Here is a 21,025-nt window from a genome sequence, read left to right on the forward strand (position 1 = left end):
ATTGAATTTCTAAATGTCTCCAACCGTTATAATCTCATGGCTCTTATGGTTATCAACCATGATGATTTTATTCAGTATTTAAATTAAGTCATAAAGGAGCAATTAATTTATACAGCCGTAAGATAAAATCTATAAACGCGAGAATAGTCATGTAAATAAACGCTTTTATCTTAACATAATATATCGCCGTTATTAATTACAACGAATAATATAACCACTAAGGAAGTGATTCGACTTTTCTTACCTGAAGTCCACAAAATACATAATAAGAAAAAGGTTTTTAAAAACTTTTTTATAATCTCGTTATTTTAAATTTAGAACAAAATGTTTTAGAATACTAAGCTTAATGATTTTTAACAAGAATTAATTAATTATTAATTGTCTTAAAATATAAAAGTATTAAGTTCGCCATTGCCGCTTTTTATTCGCATTATGACCTAAACCTTATATAGGTACTTTAGACATTGTTATATCAGTCAACAATAGCTTGATATGTGAACAGATACAAAGATAAGTAGTTACTTAAAGTAATACGAAAATACTGTTCAATCTATAGTATATATTCTTCTCGAATGTTCTAAACTTATATTATTAATAAAGTTGTTTAAGTCAAACGTACAAGTATTGTACATAATTGTAACTGACTTTATTGGTATTGAGATTTATGCGTGCATGCGGCCGCGGTGTCTGCCCGAGCGAAACGATGTTACTGTCTGCCAGTTACCGGCTTACCGCTACGCGTTACGATTTGACGCCAGCGCTCATTAACGTATTAGAATTAGACCGTCAAACTGCAATGTGCGATATGCATTTTGATGCCTAAGCGACCATAATCAGACTTGCCATTATCAGTGAGAGGTATATACATAATTTGCAGTTGTTACTTTAATTGGTGGTCGCTTCAATGTAACACTGCCGGACACTGACAGTAGAGGTTGCTGAATAATCGTCGTTCATTTATTTTTATTGATCTAAAACAGATTTGGACTAGATGTTTTATTTTGATAGCTTTTAAAACAATAATATGTTTAATCTTAATGTCAAAATTATTGTCTCATATAGTACTTATAATCCAAAAAGAGCAAAGCCCCGAAAAATGTGCCGTTTATTAATAGTAACTTAAAGTATAAACGAGAAAATAATGTTAAAATATAGGTTTAAGCAATACTTAAATAAAATTTATACGAGTGCTATGTGCTAGAGATCTAGCAAGATTACAATACCTGCCTAAGATTACTGTATCGTATTCAAAACCTGTACGTTTCCAGTACATGACTTGAAGCGCAAATATGCAATTCAAATAATATTATAACGTTTGCCAAATACAGCAAGCCTACAGAACACATAGTTCAAGGACTTCGTTTGTTATTTCGACCTAATACAATGCGAGCGATTACTCGATTTATGGTTTTCATAATTGTATTAAGGTATTTGAAATTGATTACGTGCCTTGCAAGTGCAAAACTATGGTTACTCTGTCTGAATCAAATACATCAGTCAAAAGCGACGCGCAGTTAAGTGAAACTTAATGTTGCAAGATCAACATTAATGGTTGTTCTCGACGCATCAGCCGTAATTATGGTCTTTATACGCAATTTACATATCACTCCACTTTGCCGATAAATTTATGCATAAAGTGAAGATTGTCGTAAGGATATTCACTGTTATTTTTGTAGTTACGTGTGTAAAAAATTTACGTCACTTTTTTAGAGTTTCATGTATTTCAATAAAGACATTAAGTTTTTTGAATAAATCTCATAAAAACTTTTTTAAAACGTGGGAATTGTAGTCGTACAATGTTACAACACATTTATCTAATTCAACAAGGAACGCAAGAGATTTTTAAAATGTTTACGATTTTTGTTCCAATAAACAAAAATTTTTGACCTGCTATATAAGACTTATATAATATATGTTTTTAATGGAAGTGCATCCTCAATATAAACATTAATCACGCCGATTGTTATGTAACGCAGGAGTTGATGGGAACAGATTATGATCAGGAAATAGTTAAAGTACAAATGACCCAAGATATCAGATCTGCTGCATCAGTTGCATAAAACGCTCTGGTCGTTGCACAATCGCATCCAATTCACTCTCGTTGCCTGGTAGGCCTCCATTGTCGCGCACGCGCTTTACTGAGAACGTTCCCGCGTAAAGAGGGCAAAAAGCGCGGGAACGCCGTCAAAACAATAATGGTCGACATTACCGCTTCGAATCTTATCTATTGAGTACTTGCATTTACAACATTGCAAATTTTCTCATTATTTGTTTCGAAGTACTTCGTTTGTTTGCCTATGATTGGTGAGATTTTTTTAAAAGTACAGAGTAATTATTAAATATGATTTATTAACGAATTGTAATTAAACCTACAGCTAAATAACACATCGCTTCAATAATATAATTATTATAAAACGAAACATGTTAAAGATTATTTGTAATATCTCAAATATTAACAGTTTCAATAAGGATTGAAAATGGGTTATGGTTTACGTTTACTTTTCGCATGTATACTGTTTCAACATTGCACAAATTACTACTTAAGAATTTGCTACATCATTTAAAATCATAACACGATAAAAATAAACAAACAAGCCACATTCGCAAACGGCACTTCATTCATTGCCAGACTTCTTGACCAGGTTGAATCGAGCAAGAGCTAGCGGATATTTTATACAACATTTTATGACATAAAGAAAGATTAATATGGATTTAAAACAAGAAACTACTCAAGTGTTCTATAATTATTCGAAATCGGATAATTAATATATTTTTTGCAACATGGTTAACGGTAATTACGTGTTATATGGGGACAGACCGTCCTCAGATTCAGAGATTGTTTGCGATCACGTTCAAACACGCACGGCTGAAAGAAAAACTAAGAGAAAAACAAATAAAACTACATCTGCTAATGAAAGACATTCACGTAATGTAGCCGAGCTTGACAATGAGACAGATGCCGTTAAATACGAGAAGAAAATAAAAGAGCCCAGACTTTTGCGTTACGTTCCAACTACAGATGTTGAAGAAAACTTCGTCACGGAAAAGTACGAAACATACGATTTGAAACTCGAAGAACCACCAAAAAAGCATACTTTTACAAAGAAGCCTAAAAATCCGGCCGATGGTTCAATAAATTACGCTTATTCGCGTTCCAGTAGCAGCTGCAGCTCACCGAATTTACCGACGATATCTGAGCACGGTGAACAGTATGGCACTTATCGGGTCAGATCTCCGCAACTTCCGAATGCTAACGATATACAGGGTTATGATACCAAGCTCGACAAATACTTCGCTAAGCCGCGAGAGGTGAAGACATTTGCAGCTAAGGTAGGATACAACGTAAGTTGCGTAACAATTATACACGTCAGCATAAAATGTTACATGTTTTCTCAATTTTCTTAAGAGAATACAATTTAATTACATAATGCGACTATGTTTTATCTTACAAGGATATTAATTAAAAAGAAGATTACTTATGAACATTTAAATGAATATGTAGGTAAAATGAGGTTTCTCTTTGTATATGATCTGGTAGATTATAACTGTTTTAATACAAAAATTAAATTCGGATGTAAACACTACTGTTGGAAATTTAGACTTCCATTACATGCCATGGTGGATTTTTATAAACCTTCATCTGATATTTTATGAATATTTATTTAGATACATGGGTACGTTGAATTGAATTAAAACTTTATTTTACACGTCCAGTGTCAACGCATGTAGCGTCTCCGCGAGAGACCGTCATTGCTCTCAGGGAACTAGTGTCAGTCCATCATAAAAAACCTTATTTTCTTACTTTACAACAATAAATACTTATTAAATAACTATGCAATATGACGAAATACGAAATGAGTTTGTGTTGTTGTCTCGAGAGTGAGACGAACAGGATCAACCTTTACGAACATTACATTTTACTTATATAATTATATACAATTATTTACATTCGTACAATAATATACAAATCAATACACAAACAAACAACGAAAGGTCAACACAGAGTCGAACTCGGGAAACTTCAAATCGAAGACATTTTTTAGGATTTGAAATCGCTAGAAATATGATAATACTCAATTGGTAATTCAATTAGTTACATTTAATTTAATTTAATTACTAGTTAGTAACAGTCTGTAATTATACCACTGCTGGTTTAAAACCTCCTCTCCCATTGAGAGTAAGGTTTTTAGTGGTGGAAATCACGCTATTTCAATGATGGTTTATGGATAGCGGATACACATGTTGCAGAATTAGATTGAAACACATGTAGTTTTCCTCGCGATGTTTCTCTTCATTTCCGAGCACGAGTACTCAAATTAACACATATAAGCAATAAAACAAGCACAAAATTTGTTGGTTCTTGCCTGTCTTTGAACGCGCAATCATTATTGTAAGGCTTTCCACCATTGAGCCAACTTGACTCCTTAATAACTAATAATACAATATTTTACTCGTGGACAAACTTTCCACTTGACTTACCTAAAATAATCTATGTACCTAATCAATAATCAAAAATATATATAGGTAATAATAAGTAAGCAAGATCTAAAATTAATAATATTCTAGTGCTATTAAATACATACTAGTATCTGATATATTGTGTTGAACTAAATCGATTATGTAAATTAGGTTTAGTTATAACGTTCAAGCTATAATAGAAGGTCCAGCGTAGTTTCCTTTACAAATATTACGTATCTAGTATATCGATAAACTAAATTTGCGATTGATTATTATTTAAAATCATAGGATAATTTACCTTCACACGTGTCTAATGAAGGTTATTAAGAACGAAACTTGTATAAGGTATGAATATATATAATAAAAGGAATAGGTATTGTGTAGTACGCGTAGGACGTGTTATGAAATTTTAAACTACCGTTAGTACCAGCGTTATTAAAAAAATGGCTCTTCAAAACCGTAAACCTTGTTTGAACGTTGTACCTGTATGCATCTAGTGATACTATTTATGGATTTTAATAAATTAAAAAAGGAATACTCAGCGTGGTAGCTACACAGATTGTACACACAGATTTTCTGATTGCCTTCATTGTATCAGGACCACAAACAAATCAAAAACTGAATTGAGAACATCCTCCTTTTGAAGTCGGTTAAAAACAATTGTTCAAGTCGTAAGAAAAGATTAAGTTATTAACTAAGAAGGGTAAGTTCTCAGTTATTTTTTAATTGTCGTCGATGAGTTTGAATACCTACCGACCGATTTACATTTAACGCATTAACTGATACACGAAGTACTGAAGATATTACAACAGTTGCCAAAATTACAGCTCATAATGATCTAGAATAATCAAGCAAAATATAATCAAAGTAAAATTACCATATCTATATATATTAGTTAGAATGTTGTTCCTGAATATAAATCCAAAAAATATTGCCAAGAATTAATCTTAAGAAATATTGCACTATAATAAAATTATACTTCTATAATTTTCAAATGTTTATTTTATACAATAAAACGTTTACTTTATAAGATTTTAAATTAACATGGTTATTTTTATTACTAACAGTATTTAAAACGGGATATTTACCATGTTTTTTATTTTCATTTGTTGGAGCTCGATATTTCGACATTATCTACGAATGTCTTGTTCACGAGATGAGTCTCGTGAAAACTTGATAAATATCCCATTTTAAATACTGTTAGTAATAAAACGTTTACTTATTAAAAATAAAAATAAAAACATTTATGACAATATAATATATGTATATAAAATAAATGTGTGACCCAAAAACACAAACGTAAGATCTAAATTATTTAAAGCCTAGCGCGTTACGTCATTAGGTGTTAATCACGCATAAACCTTTATTACTCTCTCTTTACTATAATTGGATTGATGACCACAATATCAACAATATGTCAGACTTTTATTGAATACTTGTGTTCTTTATCAAAATGCTAAAAAAATCAAAAACTCTTAAAACCAGTGTTACGTTGGAACTGGGGAGACTTCGTCAGCTTTCTCTAAGGTCAGGGGCCATCCCGTCGATGTGTCACCTCAACCTTAAATCACGCACCATTATAGTTTTAAAATCCGAATAAATTATTCTGGGTTCCACTAACTTAATAGCTTTGTTGTGACATAACTTTCTTGTCGACCAAACGTTTATCGAGTGTTATTCCACAATAAAAAATATTGGCCGAGTTTATAACATTTAAAAATAAATATATTATCATATCTTCCTCTGTATAATTTGTGCGCATAAATAAAAACATAAAAAAGGTAAAACAATAAAACATTAAAATAAGTTTTTTTTTTTATTTCATGGTCATAAATTAACAAGCAATGATCACATTCCATTCTGAGACCATAACTCTTCATTACATAACACAATTTGATTAAGCCGTTAATGAGATGTTATGAATAAATACAGTAATTTATACAAATTAGATATTTCACGCTTTTAATGGTAATAGCGTTTTGAAGTTTTCCGACCAATAAAATTCAATACCATAAGATTTTATCACATGAGATTATAAACAAATATTTACACTCTTAATATAAACATTGGTTTCTATACATTAAACTAAAAGTTTATTTACCCGTGTAAAATGTTTTACTTAAGTCAATAATGGCTTATATAAATATTATTCAAACTACAGCTACTTTCTTAAGGTCGCAAAAATATATTCTCAAAAAGAATATATGAAATATTCCTTATAGCATCAATTCTATTTTTTGACTCTAAATTTAAATAAACATAAGATAAATGTTGTTGCAGGGTTCACATCCAGACAGCTTATATCGCGTGGCGAATGACAGTGGCGCCGGTTCAAACCAGCTGGTCCGGGCGTTACGTGTGCTGCGATGGCCGCTCGCACTCTTCACCGTATGCATCGCGCTTGCAGTATTCGTTTATTTCCTTATGCCAGGTAATAATACAAAACAAAAAAAATGATACATATATAGAATTACTTTTCTAATTTTTTATTAGCCACATCTTTCGGATGAGCTTCTCTCATACTATATATAACCTTACTTTTTATATACATATGTTTTATTTCTTATGTACTCAACATAACAGACACATTTAAAAGCATATACTTAAAATAAAATAAAAATTTTATTTAATGATTTAGCTTGATTATATTTAATGACAAAGACATTTTTATTGTTAGGATTATGTCAAATTAGCCAAAAGTAATGAAATTGTCTATGGGAAAATGTCATTGTCTTTGATGTATGTGTAAGGTAAGTTAGTAGTGCAATAAGACTAAAACGTAATAATGAAAATAATACAATTAGATTTGTACCTATTACTATTGCAACCAATACAATTAAATAAAATAATCTGTAAATGTCCTCATCTTATCTTCAAATGTTATACAATTCTATTGTAAATAAAATAGCTTTCATTTCGAAACTTTCACCACTTTTATAAGTATATCTATACAATAATTACATTTTGTTACTTTTTGTCTTTTAAATTGTTGTTAAAAATTGCTTCGCTGATTAAAAACCGTTGATGTAACATTTTCTATATTATTTACGATTGGATCTTGTAATTACAAATACTTACTGGTTCTGTAGGATATATTATAATTATTAGTTTACCAATTTAAATTGAATAGAAAATCATGCATAATTCGTTATTACATGTACCTTTTTTTTTTTTTTTTTTTTTTTTTTTTTTTTTTTTTTTTTTTTTTTTTTTTTTTTTTTTTTTTTTTTTTTTTTTTTTTTTTTTTCGCTGGAAAAACGCGTTACGCGTTTCCCCCACGTGGAAGTGGGGGGGTATGTGGGACTCGCCGGTGCCCAAGATGTTAGCGGCACACCGGAATACCCACTAAAAAAAAACCAGCGGTACCCTCTCCGTCTCATCGGTAGGCGCCACGGGATCGCTTTCGCATACTACCGTGACGCCCTGACGGTCGGCCCACCTATGCGGGCCTCCAATTCCTAGGGGGGATTCCCGGGGTACTGAGAACCCTCCTAGCTCCTGTGGCGCCTATTGAGGCGGGGGGAGAAGGTGCGCGTAGCGTTGTTTCCTCCTCCCCGGTCTTCTTCGGCGGATCGGGTCTGCAGCAGCGTCCACCTCCCGCTCCCGTTCCGCTGCCTCCTTCTGCGACATAACGTTTTCGCAGAAGGAGCGCATTTCTGACCAGCACGCCTCGCTACCGAGCATTGCGTTGATGACGCTCGGCAGCGAGAGGTCTCCGCCCAAAGACGCCGCCAGGGTGTGCCTCTGGGGCCCCCACGCAGCACACTCAGTCAGGGTGTGGTACGCCGTGTCCACTGACGCGCCACACTGATGGCAGGAGGGTGATACCTCCCGCCGCGCTATCCCGTGCAGGTACTTACCGAAGCATCCGTGCCCGGTAAGTACCTGCGTCATCCTGAACGTGAGCGTGCCACGCTTTCTCTTGACCCAGCGACTCAAGTGGGGACGAACCGCCTCCACTGTCGCCAGGCCTGCCGTGGGTGACCCCAGATCCTCCTCCCATCGGGCGATCAGGGCTTGCTGGGCTATGGCCCTGATCCGCCCGACCTCCGCCAACCCTGGACGGTCGCCGCCGTTCCTCGCCTCCGCCCGGTACCGGTACACCTCTGCGAGCACCTCCGCTTGGAGTTCCCAAGGTGGATCACCCGCGAGAAGTGTCGCCGCAGTCCATGACACCGTACGGTACCCTCTTATACCTCTCACTGCTATGACCCTCTGCGGTTTCCGCAAGAGGGCCCGATTGCCAGCGGTGAGGGCGTCTATCCAAATCGGGGCACCGTACAGCGCCATTGACCTCACTACACCGGCATATAGTCGCCGACATAGCGATCCCGGCCCTCCCACATTTGGTAGGAGGCGTCCCAGGGCGGCAGCGGCGTTGATGAGCTTCGGCCCGAGTTGAGCGAAATGCTGCCTGAAGCTCCATCGTCCGTCCAGGATCAGGCCCAGGTACTTCATCTGGGCCTGCACCTTGATCACCGTCCCCTGGACGGTGATACTTGCCCCTCGAGGGGGTCCCCTTCGTGGACCGTGGAAAAGGAGAGCCTCCGTTTTCGAAATGGAGACCCTCAGGCCCAGCGCTTCCATCCGGTCCACGGTGAGAGCAGTTCCGACTTCAGCCAAGCGGGCTGCGTCCCCAAAATCTCGCCCTGTCGCCGTGATGAGGGTGTCGTCCGCGTAACAGAGCACCCCCATCCCGGGAAGGACGGGAGCTCTCAAGAGCCAATCGAAACTAACGTTCCACAGGATTGGGCCGAGAACCGACCCCTGTGGAACGCCGCAGCCTACCCGATGCCGGACTAGCTCCCCATTGACCCCCACCCAGAGGACCTCCCGGTCCTGGAGGTACGCTTCCAACAGTCTCCTCAGATAGGTCGGCACCCCGTGGTATAGAAGTGCCTCCCTGATCGTCTCGAATGGAAGACTGTTAAAGGCGTTCGTCACATCGAGTGACACCGCCAGGACGACTTGCCCCCGGGCCACCGCTTCTGTCGTCCGAGTCTTCAGGGCGTCCAGGGCGTCGACTGTTGATCGGCCTGCCCTGAACCCATACTGGGCCTCTGAAAGACCCGGACCGACCTCCTCAAGGTGCTGAACAAGACGGGCTGCGAGGACCTTTTCGAAAAGTTTGGCCGTCTCGTTCAGCAGCACTATTGGCCTGTACGCCGAAGGGGAATTCATCGGCCGACCTTCCTTCGGCAATAGCACCAACTTCCCCTCCTTCCAAGGCTTCGGAAACTGCCCGCTGCAAAGACATTCGTCGAACAACTCCCGAAGCCTTGCACCTAGGTATTCCAGAGCGTCGCACAAAACACGCCCTGGAACCCCATCTGGACCCGGCGCCGTGTTCTTGGTTTTCAAGTGGCCGAGGGCCATCTCCATCTCCCGCTTCGTGATCAGTGGTGGAGCCACTGCGTCTTCTATCACGGAGCGAGGGGCCATCTGCGGAGGGACGTGCTCGCCTGGATGGGGGAAGAGTTCCCCAACTAGGCGCAGAAGAAGATCCGGCGGCAGCGTCTCCGTGACGGGGGCGCTTTGGTTGCGGAACTTTCCACGCACACCACGGTACGGGCGCCCCCACGGGTCTCGGTTGAGGCCCGCCAGAAGCTCCTCCCTGGCCCTCTCCTTGGCCTTACTTATTGCCAACTGCAGATCTTTTTTCAGTTGACGATAAGCGGCCAGCAACTGTCCCTCCAGTTCCGCGTCGAGGCCGTTGTGTCTTCGACAGCGGACGTAGGCCCTCCGCGCCCGGCAACACGTCGCCCGAAGGTCAGCGATTTCGAGCGACCACCAGTAGACATGCCGGCGCGGAACCTTGCGCCGGGTCCGAGGCATAGCCGCATCGCAGACCTCCTTGAGGGAACTGCTCATGCGACCCGCCAGCTCCTCCGCGTTGGCGCCCTCCCTTCTCCCTGCGGAAACCCACCGCTGCACGATGGCAGCCTCCTTGACCAGCTCTCGATCGACCTGGCCGAGAGACCACCTCGGCAGCGTGGTCGGCACCCTCTGGGGTTCCGCCGGCCTGCGAGAGGTGGAGATCTCAAATCGGATGTAGCGGTGATCCGATAGAGTCTCCACCTCCTCCTCTACTCTCCAGTTCTGCACTCTGCGAGCCACTACAGGGGTAGCGAACGATACGTCCACCACAGAACCCCCCTGTTGGCGCACGCAGGTGTGAACCTGCCCCTTGTTGAGGAGGGACAGATTGGAGAGTAGGGCCCACACTTGTACGGCCCTCCCTCGCGGATTCGTGGCAGGGTTGCCCCAGGCACGCGATTTTGCGTTTAGGTCGCCGAGAAGTATTGTCTGTTTCGACGACTGCCTGGCCACCGCAGATCTGACCGAACCGAGATAGATCTCGAACTCAGCCAAACTTCGGTTCGGGGAGAAGTATGCTCCGATTACCACGTACTCCCCCCACCCCACCACTACGTAGCCTGAGCCCCTCTCAATGAGTGAAAGGGGTGGACCTATTCCGCTTTTATTATTATTACATGTACCTACGTAACGGATAGCATTACATCCCGGTCGGATTTAATGGTTTGGAGGCCCTAGAGCAACAGAGGTGTGGAGACCCTAATATTTTTTATTTAATTTGAATATATAAAAATAATTAATTAATTTGAATATTTTAATTTCTACAGTAAGCTACAATTTATTTACTTGTATCGGTAACTTTTAAAACAATAATTAGTAATATTATTATAATCTGCCTATATATATTGTATAAAAGATATTTGTTAACTTGGCGGAATCTCTATTGTGAGGGCCCCTCTCCCAGGGTAGTTGCCACGGTTGCCCTCCCCTAAATCCGACCCTGAATCAGTAGTTTGGCTATATATACTATTATCATTCCATCTTCTGTTTGGAAGAAATATTAAACTTCTGCTCTCTTATATGTTTGAAAAAAAGATACAAATATATACGAAAAACACAAAAATCCATTTGAATTCCTCAATTATATCATTAGATATTTTTTTGTTATTGTACTATGTTCGTACGTAAATATTATCATAAAAGATATACTTAATCGCTGCTATAAAATGTTACCGAAAATATTCGTTTATATTTTACGTGTTATTGTTTGAATATGTTTTATGTTGATGTGTGTGTGTCAGACCTTCTGCAACCTTTCCAAGCTTTCCATTAAATTCAAGATAATTATCCGTTTTATCTACTATAACTATTGGTATTTACTACACTATAAAAAGTAATGTTACGTACGTGTGAAAGTGTTTCAATAAAATTTTATTTCTTTATGATATCATACAGATAACACAGAAGACTTATTTATATAAACTACAACACTTAACTGATGTACAGTTAAAGTTAATGTCTAATACAGTTATCTAGATTATCCTTTGCTTTAAAGCACGAAATTTGAAATAAGAATGACTTTTACTTTTTTGGAATAAATTCTGGATTCAAATAATAAATTTAATCAGTCAACTGACCGACCTCATTAAGACACATTAAGAATACAAAAATACATACTTTACATTTAGTGACATTTTCAGCAGCAAACAGTTTACCGTCAAAAGCAATAAGATAGCCAAAAGCGACCGACATAATTATCCTCAGTATTATCTTTATCTCCTCGCTTCAACTATACGCGATGTTTTTGTGAGCATTTAAAACCAATTAGCCGAAAAATTACCAGCGACATCGTTTATCGGCTAATATAACTGGTAAAATACGATAATTACAGGACCACGTCGCGGGAGGGTCGTAAATAACTTTCTAACCAATTATAGTCTTTCTCATATATATACTTTGTTACCTATGGACAATTTTACCAAGCCTTTGATATCTTCATAAATATTCAGACACTTTCTCGTTCAGCACGCGAAGGGTTAACAGCCAGTTTTAAAAGCAACAGCAGAGTTATAATCAATAATTTTCGCTTATGGTCCAGACAAGATTGCGTACCTGAAATCCACATATCTCCTTAATATGCTTTCAATTGACAGTTTTTGCAATGGATTGTCGAAAATGAAAGTTGACCTCACGACAGCTATTGTGCATCTTTGCAGAGCGTGCCTACATAATGCATGAATTTTACACAATAAGCCCTCTGACCCTACTTTCTTTTGCACAAATTTTAACAATAATGTGACAATATATTTTTAAAATTACTTAACCTTATGTGTATGGTAGGTAATAAAAGTTTACTTCAAGTGTTCGAATTTAAGTACGCTTATAATAAAAAAAATAAAAACATTGAATAAAAATTATCATACGAGAACCAAACGTAGTAAAAAATTGTTAGATCGTTCAAACATAATAGAATTATCAAATATATATATATAAATACTATCTTTCTTAAATAAATTAAGATACAATTTAGTTTAAATTCAACACTTAATTTTATTCACTAAACGTAATTTGAAAAATGACACTATAAAAAAGCAACACAAGAATAACCACATTAAGTGATTTAATATCATTTTTTAATGTTTTAAGCAGATGCAGATTAAAAAAACAAAATAGTAAGCCCGAGTTCACAATAAGTTACATTATAAAGTTGCTTTTTTAAATTATTCAATTCCATTTACATACGTAAAGTAACGCCTGCACATGCCCCACGGCTGGGCTTAGGTTACCTCTCCCTTTGAGTAGATGGTTTGGTGGTAAATTGGACAAATACGGCTTTCCTCAGGATATTTCCATCATCGCCGAGATAAATTATAAACTCAAATTAAGTAAATGGCAATTTAAATTGGTGCCTTCCTGGGCTTGAACCCGCAATCATCCGTTAATATACACGCGATTAAACCACTCAGCCATCTAGGCTAAACACTAAAAAGTATTCAAACAAAACAATATCGTAATTAATAGGATCCCAAGGAATAGGTTGTTTTTTAACCAATTATTATATAATATACATAATAATTTTATGTTAGTTATGTGTCATTAGAAGCTGGCCTTAGGGTGTTTACCTACCTACATAGCTCGGAGCAATTAACTAATTTTCCTCTGATGTCAAAATTACTGACGAAGTTATTGGCCGAGTGCCCTATATTACACGTTAAAATTTAATTAAATATATAATACTAATAAATAAATCAGTAAAGCGACGATATTGCATGCTTGAAGTGAAAAAAAAATGTACTGCAAAAATAATTAATCATAGTGTTCTTAATACGCTGAGTCAAAAAACATTATCTGTAATAAGGCCTATATGTTAGTACAAAACTAAAATATTAAAAGTATTCGAGACGAAGAGGAAATTAATTTAGCCTAGAAAATATGACATCCCATCAAAATTTTCACTTTTAACATAGACAACGAATAGTCCAATACTAAATTGCAAGCTCTAGATACATAGAAATGTAAGCTTCAAATGTCCTCTAACATCATAGACAAGCGTTTACCTGCTAATAATTAAATTCAACTGACAAATTTATAACCTAAAACATAGTAACTATATATAATTATAAAATATTGCTTTAAATTTTCCTTCGAGTATATTATATTTATCTTAGAATAAGAACAATTTGTTTGCAATTAAAATGACAAGCGAGTATGTATGTATGTACCACTAGGGTAATTGGTTCACACGTGAAGTGTCCGGCTATAAATCTCCATGGCTCTTATGTATAATATTCGCTTAGTTGTACCCTAATTGTTTAGTAGGTCAAGCGAAATTAATATTGCTATTATACCGTTTATATATTTAATATGAATAGGTTGAAATTTAATAAGTTCTAGCTTTCGAATGACCTTTAAATAAATATTATTGAAAACCAATATTAATATTTTCAATGAGTGTTCGAAGAAGTTTCTATTAGACCAAGACTGTTGCACATGCACATCTTTAAAAATCGAATACATTTCGTTCTAAAACAGTTGTGTAACTGATAAGGATTAATGATGACTAGGTCGAACTCATCTTGCGTAGCTGCGGGGGCGTGCTAGTGACTTCTTTAACCCCGCTTTCACTGTCTCACGTCCTCATGTGCTTCCTGTGTAGTTACGTCAATTCGAATACGATTAAGTTTGTACTTGAAAATGTGACCCCACAAATACATAACCCCGAATTTTCGTTTAAGTCAACCGAGGTTTCTTTTAAGATATTTATTAATTAAAATAAATTGTAGCGTCTAAGCATTTTCCGTTGTGATTATGAATTAGTAAATAATTATTATTCATAAATCAACATTTATGAATAACGAACGCCACCTGCTAATATTATTGAAGCAATATTTTCTAAATAAAAAAATCAGGCGCAATGTCATAAAAATGTTTATATTGGAAAAATATAGTACTGTGGTTGTTTCCTAAACAAATACCACCACCACTTTTCACTTTTTTCACTCGGTTCACTAAAATTCGAAGATATACATTATTTATCTATGCCTTTATCTTATTGCTGATCGGGGAATTAATATGAGAAACAAATTTACCACTATAATAAGTAAATAATTTTAATCTAGATTTGAACTTACGATCTTTGGACTCAATAACATATAAATAATTACAAAGCAGATTTTAATTAAACACGCTCTAATTTAACTTCCAAAGGAAATAAACTTCCGAAAGTTACAAATTAGTTGGTTGGCGGCTGGCCCACCTTTAGTTAGATTTGACTTATGCTATTTAGTAATACATATTTGTGCTATATAAGATTGGTTCAGAAAATAATTAATAATATTCAAAACTCATTCAAATACTGTGTGATCATCTACAGCCATCTGAATGTGGCAGGTTCTAATCTGGGTTCTGGGGTAATTGGTGTATGTCTATGTATGCCATGGGACATTCCGACAAATAGAATCATTGAAAAATCTAGGACAATAGCGTCCGAGCAATTTTTATGATCTTTGCAAAAATTCGACTTAACTTAGGAAAGTCGCGAATGACCACAATGTTATGAGTATTCATTGGCTGACATCAACGGCTTGTTAGATGTGCTGAAAGGCTAATGACTACATTCCTGTCTATGTCTAATAGATTAGCCAATCAGCGTTAAAATTTCCACTTGTCTTAAATACTATCTTAAAAAAAGCGCGGATGATTATGAAAACCTTCCTTAGATTACAATTATCCTATCCCGCGCAATGGTCCTAGGATTTTTGTAATTATACGATTTGCCCGATTAACCTATGACAGGTGTAATAATGCCCCGATTACTTGTAAAATAAAATTTTAAGATGACGGCAAAGTAAGTTGGATGAATATATATTTGAATGTAGTATTTTCTGATTCTAGTTAACATGGACACTGGATCAGACTCAGTGAATGCTACATATTGGGAAGAAAGTATTTCAGAGGCTCAAACACACAATAATCGAAACAAAGTGGCTATCAAACCAACTTTGCAAACGGAAACAGAAAAGTCGCGACCGCCAGGTATGACATATTTGACCTATTATTATTTTCGAACAGTTTGTATACAAAAAACTATCATAAGGTACTTAATTAAGCACTCCATACACGTAAAATAGATTATTATACTCACATTGTACCGTACAATATACACTGTGTATTTTTTCTGTGTCTTATTTATTATATTAGAAATTCTATTTGTTAGTTCTTCTATAATACCATCAATCTTTAAATATACAGGTTCAAACCCACCGGAAATCGACTTTTATGATTCTGACCACAACAACTATGATTTATCTTCTATAGTTGATATAGTAACTGAAAAACTACCGAAAAGAAAACTACCCCTTCCACCCGTATTTCCTACCCACATAGCTCCAGAGGTTCAATATGGAAATGAAGAAGCAGATTCAGAAAGCTCTCGTTCTCCCAAACTACTCAAGGTTACTACAACTGTGCCTAGTGATTCTACACTAAAACCACACATAACTCAGAAACCAGAAAAACCACTTGCTGTTTATTTTAAAGACGGCAATGCAATTACAACAACGAGTACAGAAGGGGTACCAATAACTGAAAGCATCACACACGCGGAATCATCCAACGATATAGCTAATTATCTTAAACAACAGGCAAAAATAAATATAATGAAATATTCAAAGCCAGAAATACAAGTTGAACAAGTTTCTCCATCTTCTCTGCCTTTACCACAATTTGATTCTGCAAAAATGAAGCAACTCTTCGTACAAAAGCCAGACGTTCCTCCTGAAGTGCAAGAATATTACAGTCGGCCAGCCGTCAACAGAGATGTCAAATTTACCTCAGGTCATTCAAAACTTTTCGGTATTTCAATAGAAGACGCGGAAAATATGAAGTCTACTACTCAAAATTCACTATATAATACAAGGGTGTCCCCGACTCTACCAACATGGCGGGACCGAGATGATTCCACAACAAAAAAATATCCTATAAATGGTAACTTCGATGGTAAGTTGAAACCTTTCAATACATTTAGACCAAGGGGCTTGAGGTTAAAGGTGAGCCGCTACTTATTTCCTATTCGTCGTAGATATGATAGTTATATTCACAAATATAAATTGTGTTCGCACTTTTCTTTATATGTATAAAAAAATATATTATAATTAAACAGTATTTAGGAATATAAAACTTACCCAAAAACAATTGACTAAAAAAAAAATTCAGAGAGTAAAAATCTAATTTATCAATATATAACAGACATAAGTACTCAGTATTTCATGCTTACGCAATATAACGCTTGAATATAAGTAATATAATAATAAGTTTAATTATTATGCGATCAACGTATATTGTTTTCAATAATAAATAATAAAGCTACCAAAAATATAGCTATTTAATACTAATATACATTTCCTTTCTATATTACAGTGCCTCAATGTCGTTCCACACGCCTGCCTCTATGCCGCGGAGTTCTGCCGTATGACTTAGCGGGAGCCCCGGCCACCGTTGGCATGGTGGACGTAACGACTTTGCTACCACAAATAGAATATCTCGTCAGCACTAACTGCAGCCTAAGAGTCAGGCACTTCGCTTGTTCGCTTCTCGAGCCAGAATGCAGTCCGCCACCATACTCCCCGAAACTGCCATGCTATAACTTTTGCAAAGGTATGTACTTTAATACTCATTAAAGGAAATTAATACAAACATGTATTAAAAATATATTAATGAGAGTGGTTAGAATGATCTCTTTTTTTTTTAAGATATACGTGTCTTATTGTACTTTAAAAAGGCTAATAAAATTATCATGATATTTTTTAAGCGATCGTCGACAGCTGTGATGGTATGTTGCCAACGGATCTCCAGGCCATGTTCGCTTGCAATCAGTATTCTAGTAGCAACTGTGCAACTGCTCGCGCTCCTTGCTTCTCGCGTGAACTTGCATGTGGAGACGGTTCCTGTGTGCCAAGAGACTGGATCTGTGACGGAACCAGAGATTGTCCAGGCGGCGAAGATGAGATGCCTTGTTCAGCTTGTGAAAATAACGAATATCGGTAATTATAAAACAAATGTGAAGTACGTTTGTTTTAATTCTAACAAGAATATTTTGTTTTTATCGATCAGTTGTATCACACCCATTTATATTATTTGCATAATTGTAATTTTAGGGGGCTATCTTCATTAAGTAGGTACCTCTTCAAATCGATGAATCAAAAGGTATAGTATTTGTTACTAATTTTAATCTTAAATATACTGTAAATTAAAAGTCTTTAATTTTTTGCAGACCGAAAGCCCCTATTTTTTTAAAAGCTCACAGCTTAACAACAACTTTATACGACATATGGTGGTTTGCTCAGAATGTAGTTAGCCATATAGCCAGACATAAAATTAATCTTAAAACCTGTTAAGTGTAAATTCAAAATCATCGTTTTCGATCCACTGGATTAATTCAATTTAATCGACAAACTTATTATAGTAAATTAATTTTAAAATTTTCAGCTGCAGCTCCGGCCTTTGCATCACAAAACGATGGCTCTGCGATGGATACGCTGACTGTCCTAGTGGAGAAGATGAGCAAGAAGACCTGTGTCGAGGAAGACTTCGTGCTGAAGGCGGCTACGGAGAGGACGTAGGGGAGCCTGGAGAGGAATTAGCTGGTTCAGCTCCAGCACCATCAGTTCGCAAACCGAACAGGCTGCACGTTCCACAAAATAGGAACTATGCTGCACTTCGTAATGGTATGCCATGAATAGACTAACAGCTGCCCACCTTGTTAGACGTAAATTGTTTTTTTGTTGTTTAATTAAAAATAAATTCAAAAGATAATATCTAACGCCACTACATTGTGGAAATATTTCGTTAATTTTATGGAATTCAAAAAAAGAATGATAAAAATACAAAAAATCTTGTCACATTTGTAATATTCTAAGATAACATTATGTACTTTTTTTTCAGCAGGAGATACTGACAGCAGTCAGGAATTACTCATGACTAGCGACAGCAACAATGCTTTAAAGCGTAACTTCACACGGCGGCCTTCTTTGTCACGTTTAAGTCCATATAAACGTCCTAAACCACTTGAATTCAAACAGGAGTCTGAAGAAAATAACGAGAATACAAGTGGAGCACCAATAATACATCAACATCAAAACAGAACTAGAAAACCTAATTCTAAAAATGTAAATATAAATGAAGACAATTTAGATGATTCACCAGAAAATGTTAACTTGGAAGATCTGGGATTATTCGGTGATGTAGAGAAAGAGAAAAAAGAAGATCAGACAGAGAGAAAGGGACAAAAAAAACAGCCATTCAGGCCAATGAATCGAGCGACTGACTTCGTGGAATCAACTAAGTTAGACAAAACTATAAATAAACTAGAAAAAGTTATCGATGGAGCTGGCATGTTGAGGGTACGATATATTTCATATTTATTTTTAAATAGAATAGTTAGATACACTAGGGTAATATTTTTGCATAATGTAGAAATATAAATCAGACCTAGAATTTGATATTGTTATGGTAGTGTTATGTGTGCGTGTGTAAATTGAGCCGAGATGGCCCAGTTGTAAGAACCAGTGTATCTTAGCCAATGATTTCGGGTTCAAACCCAGGCAAGCACCACAGAATTTTCATGTGCTTAATTTGTGTTTATAATTCATCTCGTGCTCAGCGGTGAAGGAAAACATCGTGAGGAAACCTGCATGTGTCTAATTTCAATTAAATTCTGCCACACGTGTATTCCACCAAACCGCATCGGAGTAGCGTGGTGGAATATGCTCCATACCTTCTCCTCAAAGGGAGAGGATGCCTTAGCCCAGCAGTGGGAAATTTACAGGCTGTTAATGTAACGTAAAACGTGTAAATGAAACAAGAACATAATAAGCTAAATTAATTTCAGAAAGCGGCTCGTGACAACCGCGAAGAAACTGCAGACTCTCCAGAAAGCAACAACACGGCGGACATCACAGACACGGCGGGCGCCTACAACAGCGCCCACGCGTCGCCGTGCCCCAGCGGCGAGCTGCGCTGCGTCGACGGTCGCTGTATCACCTTCGCTCAGCTCTGCGATGGCACCATCGACTGCTCCGACCACGCCGACGAGGACAACTGCTACACGTGATTATGTTAAAGCGAGCGTATGTAGGGTAATGAAGAACACTATTTAATTCCAGACCCAAACACGAACTTTGAAGGAACTCAGACTTTTAAAATATTTCTGGCTCTGTAGTGAAGTCGTGCTCACAAGAAATAGCATTATGTAATAAAATTTATTATAATCATAATATTTACTTTGTATGCTAATATATATTTCGGTCATTGAATCTACAAAATAAAGAATATAATCCGGTTCAAAAATAGCGAATTCTTTTAAAACATATAATATTTATTATCTGTTATTAATAAGAAAGCGTATGTTTATAATGATTTCGATGATTCACCAATAGAACTAGAATCAATCTTGGATTATTTCAAGATCGTCTAGTAAACTTTAAAGAACTATATGGAAATTTATTTTAATTATATGTGTCATTTATATCCTCTTAATACACTATAAAACTTAATCACGACACTACGGATAAACAAAGCAGGAAGACCAAGTAAATTTACCGCATTCATCATGTCTACCAATATGGATAATACAAATTTATTTTCGTAGGTCGTAACAGTCGTCTTTCTTAGTCGAAATCGTTTAAGGCGTGAATATACGTGAAATTATTTGATTTTAGTTACATAAATTCCTTTTTTCTCCGTAATGTTTGCCAGAAATACTTTAAAAAAATGTATATGTTAAACTGCATCATAAATGACATCTTTCTGAAACAAAAATATTAAAAACAATTTTAAGTAATAGATATAATATGTACATGTGCAAAGTTAAATTGCATTTTTCCCAAGCTATCGATATATATATTTGCAAGATCAATGATGTAATTCCAACTATCTAATAATTAAAACCGCAGCAAATTAAAAGACAACATTTTTCTCCATTTTTTTGTTTACTGTAGCTTTTTTTATAATTTTAAGTAAATTTCGAATTTAATGATATTTTAATTTAATCTTTTATTAAGAAAATGTAAGTAATTTTATTATATAAAGTAGCTGTTTTAATCTCAAACTTTTTTTGACAAAAATTAACTTAATACACGAATATTATTTGATATGCTTATGTTTCTTAATATATAATTTTATACTTTACACGTATTTAATAATATGTAACTTTTTATTTGCAATAAGTTAAGACAATAATTACAATTGAATT

General features: G+C 36.5%; 1 protein-coding gene across 1 annotated transcript; it reads left to right on the forward strand.

The window, feature by feature from the left end:
- Positions 1–2,781: 2,781 nt before the first annotated feature.
- LOC125077778 lies at positions 2,782–20,746 on the forward strand. Its single transcript, XM_047689871.1, has 9 exons — positions 2,782–3,330; positions 6,739–6,889; positions 15,670–15,810; positions 16,027–16,773; positions 17,194–17,430; positions 17,585–17,816; positions 18,262–18,500; positions 18,718–19,175; positions 19,664–20,746. Exons 1-9 carry the CDS (start codon positions 2,782–2,784, stop codon positions 19,883–19,885), a joined length of 2,976 nt encoding a protein of 991 aa, XP_047545827.1. The 3' UTR covers positions 19,886–20,746.
- The last annotated feature ends 279 nt before the right edge of the window (positions 20,747–21,025 follow it).

This window comes from Vanessa atalanta, chromosome 1, assembly GCF_905147765.1.
Source record: "Vanessa atalanta chromosome 1, ilVanAtal1.2, whole genome shotgun sequence".
NCBI lineage: Eukaryota > Metazoa > Arthropoda > Insecta > Lepidoptera > Nymphalidae > Vanessa > Vanessa atalanta.

Coding starts and splice junctions, on each gene's coding strand:
- LOC125077778 (XM_047689871.1), top strand. CDS start 2,782: ATGGTTAACGGTAATTACGTGTTATATGGGGACAGACCGTCCTCAGAT. Junction 15,811..16,026: donor AGAAAAGTCGCGACCGCCAG/GTATGACATATT, acceptor TTAAATATACAG/GTTCAAACCCACCGGAAATC. Junction 18,501..18,717: donor CTATGCTGCACTTCGTAATG/GTATGCCATGAA, acceptor CTTTTTTTTCAG/CAGGAGATACTGACAGCAGT.